Below are 10856 nucleotides of genomic sequence, written 5' to 3' on the forward strand. Positions count from 1 at the left end.
CCGATCCAAACGCTTAAAAACTAAAGATCTTCGGAAAAATTCACCTCTTTCTCATTTGGCGTTTGCAACAAAAATGAATTTGAGAGCTTCTGGACAACCGGTTGCATAAAAATTATTAGAAGACATCATTCGTTCACCTAGGCGTGCATCTAAGTACAGACAAGCGTACGAGGTATTCGAAGATACTCACTCTAGACGGACGTCTGGGGAGGAAGCCCTCTCAACCATGGTGGAAGCCAAGCTTACAAAGCACCAGTACAGTGTCATAAGATCCAAAGATCCTGAAAGGTTTCCACCATACAATATAGTACTTGAAGCAAAAAAGCGTGCTATCCAAAAAAAGAAGACATAACAATCACTGCTACATCTGCAGAAGTAACTGTTCAAGCTCTTTTGAATCACACTTCTGAACGTGTGATCAATGTGCAAAAAGAAATCATTTGTGGTTTAAAAAGTAAACAATCAAACAATTTGCGGTTGATTTCAAAGTGGGGCTTTGATGGCAGTTCAGGGCATAGTTCTTACAAACAGATGTTCATTGGGACGCAAGCGGATGCGGATGATTCAAGCGTTTTTATATCTTCAATCGTACCCATACGTTTAGTATACGGGAACTCTGACAATACAAACGTTGTGTGGCAGAATCCTCGCCCATCGTCCACCAGATATTGCCGCCCAATTAAGATAAACTTTGCCAAAGAGTCGACACAACTTGCGATTGCTGAAAAGAACAGAATAAGTGCGCAAATAAAAAATCTTACGAGTTCATCCGTGGCACTTGATGGCAAAATTATAATGGTGTCGCATGAACTCATCTTAACAATGGTTGATGGGAAAATTTGTAACGCCTTGACAGATACAGCTTCTACACAACGTTGCTACATTTGTGGTGCCAGTTCTAAAGAGTTTAATTCTATAGATAAAATGTTAACAAGACCACATAGACCTTCAACCTTAGAGTTTGGTTTGTCAGTGTTACACTGTTGGATTAGACTGTTCGAATGTCTTTTGCATGTGGGTTATAAACTTCCAATAAAAAAATGGCAAGCCCGAAATCAAGACAAGGAAATTGTGGCGAAACATAAAGCTAATATACAAAAGGAATTCAAAAATCGAATAGGGTTAATAGTCGATCAGCCTAAGCCTGGTTTTGGAAATTCCAATGACGGCAATACAGCCAGGCGATTTTTCCGCAACGCAGATTTGGCATCAGAGATCACAGGCGTAGATAAAAAAATTATAGAAAGAATGCATGTCATTTTAGTAACAATATCAAGTGATTACGATATTAATATTGACAATTTAAGGAAGTTTTCTCTTAATACTGCTAAGTATTTCGTTAAATTGTATCCGTGGTATTATATGCCCCCTACTGTGCATAAGTTATTAATCCACGGGCCAGACGTAATATCGAATGCATTGCTGCCGATTGGCCAATTATCAGAAGAGGCTCAGGAAGCTCGGAACAAAGATTTTAAAAAATATCGCGAAAACTATTCTCGAAAATGTTCTCGAGAGAAATGTAATGAGGATATTTTTAATTTAATGTTATTAACATCTGACCCTGTCATAACTAGTTATAGGAAACTCCCAAAAAAACAGTTAAATCGTTTTCCTAAGGAAGTTTACGACTTAATAATTCCTCCGAATATTCATTCTTCAAGTATTTTTAACACCGATGATGATGATGATGATTGTTCATCGTCTGCATCAGAATGTTAAAAAAGAAAAATTAAACATTACTCGGCCTGTATTTTCCAAGGATGTGGACTTTTATATTTTTAATTTAATTTTATCATTTTAAATTTTATATTTTTGTTAATAAAATGCAGAAATCACAGTAAAACTTACTAAAACCGAATATTTTTATTTTTTTTACCCATACCAAAAAATAATATCACCTTTTATTTCCTGTAAATCCGTCCTGTGAATTGTTTCCAAGTTTTGGGGTATTTGGAACCACTGTGCGTTGACTTGAAACTATAAATTTTCATGACATCCATCGATTTTCTTCATTTTAAGAAGAATTAGGACAGGTTGTTCCAGAAAATTTGAACAATTCTTCAAATTTCAAAGTTAATTTTTAAATGAACGTTTTAATTTTATGAATTGATCAAAATCTGTGAAACAACCCATCCTCAGTGTACTTGCCTATAAACACAGAGAAAAATAATTTAAAAAAAATGTTTAGGTCTAATTCAACAAATTTACACGTACATTTATAGAAAATTGAACTTCAAAAAGAGACTTTTGGAAATAGATTTCAGGATATTTCAGTAAAATTTAGGAATTTCAGCAAACTGAACAAGGCTTTCTTAATAAGAATTTCAGATAAACGTCCTGTACCGTGACATGTGGGGAAATTTATTCCCGCAGTTAGTTTATTTTATTGCTTGGCGGATCTGTTTAAGTCATTTGGTTTATTCTAACGCAGAAGGGATGGTATTAATTATTTTACACTAGCATGCTAGGTCTATGGAATCGACTAAATTAACTTAAATCATTTTTTGGCGTATATTTAACTAGGTAACAACTCTGGTTAAAAGTGAGTCGTTGTTCCTACGTCAGTTTAATAAAAATGCCTACGAAAATAGTTGATCTAAATAATAACAGGCAGATCTCATTTTTAATAAAATAATATTTGTACTTGATAGTTAAGTACTATTAACCTTAGTTAATATTATAAATCTAAAAATTAATATAAATCTTATTTGTTTTTATGTGATATTATTGGTTACAATCCATTTACCCAAGTTGCAACACAGGGAAAAATTCATAGTGGGTACAGCATCTTGTCTTGTTTTTGGTCAAAAGTCAAAGTTATCCCTTGGAGAGCTGATAGATCAACTTATGACGGACTAAAATATTATAATATGACTATGAAGTATCCATAGTGAGATATTTCGTAAAAAATCAAAACCTCAGATCAGTTTTTCTAGTGCCAAAGTTACAAAAGTCCATATTCTAATAATCTAATTCTTATTACGCAAACCTAAACCCTTTCCTTGCATTGTTCACGGTATAAAATAAAACTTTGAGAGCCTTTGGAAAAAAGCCGGATTCTTGAGATTTTTTTTTTAAAATTAGTTAATTTCGACTTTAATTTCGTACTGTTAAAAAATGTAACACACTAATCTGGCAAGTCACTAAAAAATTGGCTTAGTTAGTGTAGTTTTGGAAATGGTATTACATTTATGTCGTTATAATCCGTTTGAGTGCCAAAAAAAATCATACAGTTGCTTGTAAAATGCTACCAAAAAAACATTATTATGAAACTATATATTTTTTTAAAACCCCATAAATTCTTTGAAGTCAAGGATTTCGATGATTTTTTCGGTGTTTTATTAAAGAATGTTGGTTTAGAATGACGCGGAGGAGGATCCTGAAGTCCAGGCGTTTCGAAAAAATGAGAATTTTACGTACAGACGTACGCGCGAATCAGAACACGACTGACACAATCGACGGAAATCGACGATCGGCAATCTTCGTTAAAACGCGAATCGACGAAAATCGACGATTGGCACCCAAACGGTTATTTATAAAAAATGATATTTTACCCTTTTATGTAAAACCGCACAAGAGTCCTAACTGCTCCCATCCGTCTGGAGCCAGACTATGGGATTCCCAATTGGGGTATGTTGTGAGGCTGATGGTAGTGGGGGGGGGGAAGAAGATCAGAAGAGGAAGGTGGGGAAGTACCTGGCTATCAAATCTGGTCACCAAACACGAACAAGCCATTTCCAGCAACGTTTCAATTTTGAATGTTGGTCTTACACCGGGGCGATACTGAGATTATCTTCCACTCTAAAACATGCCGCAAATTTACTATATATTATTTCAAATGAATAAATTATGAAATACACAAATTAATAAAATAAAATTTATTTTCGCACGTCAGGATATGTACCCGCAACCTCCAGCTTGCTAGTCGAGAGCCATCGGCTATGGAGGTTGTCAAGCTAAAATATTGCTACCTGCCTTAAATTCTTGTTTTGAAATTATCTTCACAATGAGCGTTTTGACAAACTTGCTGAAAGACAAATTAGCTCTGTGCATACCAACAAAAGTCAAAAAGCAATGATTCTTGAGATCTTTCAACTGAGAGATAATGAGCTTTCTTTTTGATAAACGTTCTCTTAAACCAATATATTTAATGACAATGGTGATTTTAAGGTTCACACGACCTGTCTAGTTAATACTTGGTCGATGAACTGGATATGTTGGTATTAATGGATTCCATGTCACGCTGTCCTGGACCACGCGCTAAAATGCAACGTTGTACAACAGCTGATCGGAGTTTCCGTGTCAATAAGCAGGCTAACAACATGCCACCATTATAAAATAACGTAAACTTTGCGAATTGAACGAAAATCCGTTGTTTTAGTGTGAATTTAGCCAAATTTAACGGAAAACGTTTTATAAGTTTCTACTGCTGATAAAAGTTTACAAAATTAACTATAATGTTTGTCACTCTAAAATGGTACACATGTCATCACTTCTCAGTAAAATTATCGATTATCGTTACTCGTCGAGTAGCGAAGCCACCCTTAAAGAAAAATGTTTAATTTAAACGCCTGGTTAAACCTATTTTTTATTTATTTTATTGTGTTTATACACACGCTAAACTGCCAAAACGCTTTGTCAGCAGGTCATTTTGACAATATTAATCATAGCACCAAAGAACACATCTAACTAGAAGTCACAATGTAGAAAATATATACTTACAAAAGAATAGTATTTCAAGTACTACATACAATACAAAAACACAAAATATACAAGAGTAAAATATAATACGGTCGGTATAGGCATATTTATAATATCTGTACATATTTTATGCTGAAACGTAAATTATATGAAATTTCCATGATAGAAAAAAAATCGCAAACTATATTTAGAAAATTATTTAAAATATGTTTTGTTATCTTATTTAATATGATATAGTCATGAAAAAATTCTCAGTGTGTCTTTGAATGCAACTAAATCATTTTTCTAGAGATATTTGCTCTACTTCAAATGAATCGTGTTTTATTTAATATATTCATCATTTTTGCTTAATTATTATCGTTTTTTTTAATATAAGTCCGTTCCCTCTAACATTCGTATTTATATATTTCCCTTTCAAACCATCTTTGAACCCTCACTACGGGGCCTCAAGGCGAAAAGAAGACTCCAATAACGGGGTTCAAAATTTAATTAATTCTTAAGAATTCATAACAATAATTTATATGTTTTATAGACTGATTTATTTATTTATTGCATCTCACTATACATAAAACACTTTTTATTTCACATAAAAATCAACCTCACTAGGACTAAGCCTGTTTCGAGGTTAACAATTTGCATTTGAGTGAAGAAAACATAAGAGTATCACAAACATAAAGTAAATCTACATACAAACATAAAATATTTCAAAATTAAAGAAAAAATGAGTATTAGATGTGTTACCAGATGGGTAATTTGACAGTATTTTATAACAATATTTGAACCATAACATTAGAATAATCATTAATCATTATTCAAAAGAAGAAGCAAAGTAGATAATAAAGACAGATAGGGTGACATTCAGTTTTAAGCAAATGGGACTTATTAATTAAGAAAGGACAAGGATGAAAAAATATTAAGACAATCGTCTGTCAATACATAAACCTTAATGAAATTGAAGCTTAATAATGAAGCTTAAACCTTAATGGGAATAATACTTAATGAAAAATAAACTGATACCTACAGATGTAAATTATTTATATTTAAGATTAATTAAAACAGTACCTTACTTTTAAAATATTTTATGGAAAACTTTATAAAACGTTTTTAAACTATAAAATTGGCGGTAACAATCAGATTTTATTTTTCTAGACGATCAATTAGTAACATCGCGAGGTATTCCTAGAAGCACCTGAGATATCAGTAATACGTTCATTATAAATAATTAAAATAAATTATTGAAGAAAATATTAGAGATTCCTTTAAGAAAATTTGGAACAGAAATATAAGAAAAAGATACCGTCACATTGTAATGATCTACCCTTTCTACTTCAAAATTTTTCTTCTCTTCTTTCTACGATAAATTTTCCTTAAGTCCCGTAGGTAACTTTTCCATAAGGCTTTGGTTATTTATATATCCGGGGTAGGAATGTCTTCCCTTCCGTCTTTCAAGCCTTTGTCCCTCTCCTTATTACACACCCCTTCAAGTGTGTACATCCTAGTTTGTCTACGTGACGTACGACCTTGAACGTACTCATTTCACGTGACGGTTCAGTATAAAAAGGTTTCACCGAACGTTGTGTTGGTTTTTTGTTTCTCGGTTTAGAAACCTAGTTATCTATGTATGTGTGGTATCCCTTGGTTCTTTTGAGATAGAGTGAGTTGAATCCATTACCGCTGTGTTTTAAAGCCATTTTATAAACCTTTCTTCTAAGTCGCCTGCTCCCCCAACTGGCTACGCGATTCTATCTATCGTAGGGTAGTGTGAATATAATAAAGTGTTAGATTTTATATATGTGATATACATACGATAAATTTATGGTGTTAGTTGTCGGCACCATCCATGTATTATATATTTTGGGAGGGGAAGGAGAGGAAAGGAAATGAATTTTTTTTCAAGTTAAGATTGGCTCCTCCTCTTTACCAAACAAAACCGATGGATGATAATTTGAGCAAAGCGATCGATATCTGCGTGTCTGGATATCAAAACCGGCCGGGTCTCCCCTTGTTCCAAATCGGCAACCGTCACGCCAGAATAAAGAAAACCAGGTCTCATCACCAATTTCAGAATTGCCCCAACCTCAAACACCTCCAGGAAATCTACTTTACTGAGTGTAGAAGGGGAAAGCCATGACATCCCTTGTCACGAATCTAGTCGCGAAAATGTGACACGTAAGGTCCTAAGTTACGTGCCACCTCTAGAAAACGTTGTAACTCCCTCGCCGTCGGGGATTTACATCCCTTTCTAGGTCAATAACATAGATAACACACGACAATCTTGTCGACATTTAGCCTGCTTTTTAGCGATAGGTTGTGTGCCTACCCATTCAGCCAATTATCATGTGAGATATATGTAAGGTCTACTCGAGATGCCAAATTTAGGATGAGGACTGTCTGTATTTTAATATTTGGTTCTAGTAATTATTTTATGAGGTTACTAGCATCCTCGTGTATTAGGTATGGGTAACTTCTACTGGATACCTATCCTCTCAGGTAGGTATAAACGGATAATTGGTTTGATTTTTGCATTTAATTTAACCACTGGAACGATTTCGGTCGAAAAATCGACCACTTTTATTTTTCTGCGATTGATATCGGTCCAAAAATGGACCGATTTTTCTACCATTCGTAAAATATTTATTGTAATTATTTAAAACGTTTATATGGCCAGCTACTTGTTTTATCGAATAGCAGATAATATATTCTCTTTGTCTATGAACTTATCCGTTGTCTTTGAAGTGTTATTTAACGAGTTTTCGCGGTTTTTTTATGGCGTCCTGTCAAAAACATAATTATAAATTTTCAACATTCACGAAATTTTGGACTCTTCCTAAAATGCCGTAAGTAATTAATTTATTGGGTTTTTAACGCATAATTATATATCTGTGTAATCATGATTGACTTATCTATCTTTGAAATGCGTTTTTAATTCGTTTGTTTGTATTATATTGTTTTGGTTGAAGTTTTTGTGTAAGATTACGTCAACTGAAGACGTCATCTGTTTTTGATTTACAATAATGTCTTAAATACTGCACTCGCGCATTTGAAATATAGATATTCCATCACAGTGATTCAAAACAAAGAGATATATATAAGTTTTATTTGAATTGGTTCATTATTAATACAGATATTTGCTAACCAATTATTTTAAGTCATATGTCAAAAAGTTGACTCTTTTTCACATGTAAAATGGTGTAAAGCCTTCGTCACACAATAAAAATTTAGTAATTTAGTTGTATAATTAATTAATTTGTTTACTTTTACCAAATTTGTGCAGAAACAGCTGTCGTCCAGGGAAAGGGATCACTCCACGACCCAATAATCATTTTCAAATTTTATATTAGTGCAATATTTAACAAAATTTAAACATTTTACATTTTACATTACTTACATTAAGTGTTTTCAATTTAAAATATATAGAGTGGTGCTGACTGCAAGAGGTGGCAGAGGAAGAAGGAGAGGTGGAGTACGAGCTGGTGCCGGACTACCTGCACGTGGACGTCAACGCAGAGCTGCAATTGCAGCCTCGTCTGGAGTGTTAGTATTTTTTAATGTTTTTTTATGAAAGTACTTTGCTGTGGCCGTTGAACTCATCATATATTTGTATTTATTTAAACAGCGACCCTGCTTTGCTACTGGTGCGAGAGGATCGCGTCAAGGCCCTAAAGGCTGTTAGGGCCCTGCCTGCTTCCTTCCGGCTAGAGCTGGAAAGCCGAAAATTCAAGAAGCAGGCGGCGCGCATTTTGCTCCCTACCGCACCTCCAAGAAAAACTAAACAAAAGTAAGCAATCGTATTTAGATGCTTGATACAATATTATTGTTTTTTCCTGACAGCGTTCCACTCTTACAGTGAGAGTTGGTAAGATCAGCGCTCTGTGCATTTGGCACATTCAGTGCATATTTTACAGAGTTCTAATTTTACTGTTTATTTACATACTGTACTTACTGTTTCACACGTGAATGAGAACAATTTATATGATTTATGTAAATGTTTTCAGAATTCCATCTCCGGAGAGAACAACGTGTCCCTTTTCACAAGGGACGCCTTCACCGTTGCCACGACCCGTACCACCACCGTGGATGTCCACACCCAATCAACGGCTCCCAATGCACCAATTATGCCTATCCGTGCAGCATCTATCGTGCCGGCTATCACAGCGAGCTGTGGGTGGACGTGCCATTCTACGAAAAATTGTCGGCGTTTGGGAACGGTGAGTTTATTTTTTTAAATGTCAAACCAGGGGCTCAATATAAAATCAATTATCTATATTTTATATTGATATCCCTAGCACAGTTTCACTGTTGGTATATTGGCAGGAAATAGGCATAGTACTTAAAAATTCCACATAACAAACATACAAAATGTATTGTTGTTATGACGTGGATGCATCATTACACATCTTTTTTTTCTGTAACGGGTATTGCAGAGTGAGAAATAAGACATGCCGAACTTCTTTGCGAGGATTACATTTGATTCACCGGCTTCTAAACGGTGTAATACAGCATTTTTTTCTTAAATTGAAAAAACACTTTCGCTTCACGGGACTCATTGTGTCGAGCTTCCTAGTCAAAAGCGAGGCTGTATTGGTAGTTGGTCACTTTAAACGGATACGTTTTCCTACTAAAAGCTATGAAACCTTACTAGAGTTTACATTATCGTCACTTAAAACAGTAGACCGTTAAATGCAAAGTCATTATATCCAAATTCTACTGTAAATTTGTGTTTTCTTTTATTTCAGAGTCAGACATGGGCAGAAACAGTAACGTGGACGAGGCAGCTGTACTAGAAGAGTCTGTACTTGGAAACCGTGAGTTATAAAACTAACTAACTTACCTTCACGCCATTTCGGTAGGCAGAGAGGATGAACCACCATGCAACTCGATCTTGGCACACACACTCTTTTCTTCATTCCATACCTACCTGACTGTGCTATTCTGACTCCTGACATTGCCCGCCTCAAGTATTTGATTAACTTTTTATTTATTTTTTTATATGAATACCTCACAAGAGCCTTTTTCATCAACCACAATTTAAATACTAACGCAGACCCGTGAAAAATCATTAGATATATATTTTTTTATGTGCTTACCGCACATGACTATCAATTGCTCCCAACCGTATGGAGCCAGTGAGACTATGGCATCCCCAATCGGGGTATGTTGTGAGGCTGAAGGTAGCGGGTAGGGGAAGGAGGTGTGGAAGAGGGAGGTGGAAAAGTTCCTGGCTATTCAGAACTGGTCACCAAACACGGCTAAAGCCATTTCAAGCAACGTTTCAATTCTGAATGGGGTCTTACACCAGGGCGATACTATGGGTATCTTCCACTCTGGAACGTGCCGCAAATATAACATATATTATTTTTAATGAATTTTGTGTGAAAATAACACTAATTATTCAAATATAATTTATTTGATTTGATCCCGCGACCATCGTATTGCGAGTCAAAAGCCGTACCAGAGGCAGTGGGTTATCGTAATATAGACACATTAAATTAATTTGGGTTTTCTGTTGTTTCAGAAATGGATATGGACAGATCGAGCGACGATATGACGAAGCGAGCGACGTCGACCACGAAGAGAGCGATGAGGATACCTTCTGCATGCCACCAATACCTTATCATAATATTATCAACGTTTCACCTAACTCCCATAGACTTTAGTAGACAAGACCAGGTAGATAGTGAGGCAATGCGTTCGATTCTGCCGCCTGAAGGTTACTCTTTCGATTGGTCTAATGATATCTTACGGGATAAGGGAGACTTTCACAGGCACGCCAAGACCAACTTTTAATAGCGACGAAATGGGCAAACCTTTCTTAAAATCTTTGATGCAGATTTCGTTGAACTGATCGCGAGAGAGACCAACAGGTATGCAGATCAATCAGACTTACAAACCTCAACTCGTACTAGACTATAACAAGGTAATGGGGGGGGTTGACCGAAAAGATCAGCTTTTGTCAGGCTTCCCCATTGAACGACAGCGAAACCTGGTCTGGTACAAGAAGCTTTTCAGGAGACTACTAAGCGTTTCGGTGCAGAATGCGTATATATTGTACCGCTCAAAGCTCCGCAAGGAAAATAAACGCATTTTGTACCGAAACTTCAGGAGTGAGGTTGCGGATGAACTCCTTCTGCTGTTCTGTCGTAGTCAAATTG

General features: G+C 35.5%; 1 protein-coding gene across 1 annotated transcript; it reads left to right on the forward strand.

Annotated features, from left to right (window-relative positions):
* Nucleotides 1–7454: 7454 nt before the first annotated feature.
* LOC149412864 (uncharacterized) lies at nucleotides 7455–10358 on the forward strand. The gene is made up of 6 exons (XM_089644913.1): nucleotides 7455–7541; nucleotides 8122–8238; nucleotides 8321–8482; nucleotides 8700–8912; nucleotides 9441–9509; nucleotides 10220–10358. Exons 1-5 carry the CDS (start codon nucleotides 7471–7473, stop codon nucleotides 9463–9465), a joined length of 588 nt encoding a protein of 195 aa, XP_089501039.1. The 5' UTR covers nucleotides 7455–7470; the 3' UTR covers nucleotides 9466–9509; nucleotides 10220–10358.
* Nucleotides 10359–10856: the final 498 nt, after the last annotated feature.

The sequence above is a fragment of the Hesperophylax consimilis genome, chromosome 22, assembly GCF_061612785.1.
Source record: "Hesperophylax consimilis isolate HC1 chromosome 22, BYU_Hcon_1.0, whole genome shotgun sequence".
NCBI classification, from domain to species: Eukaryota; Metazoa; Arthropoda; class Insecta; order Trichoptera; family Limnephilidae; genus Hesperophylax; species Hesperophylax consimilis.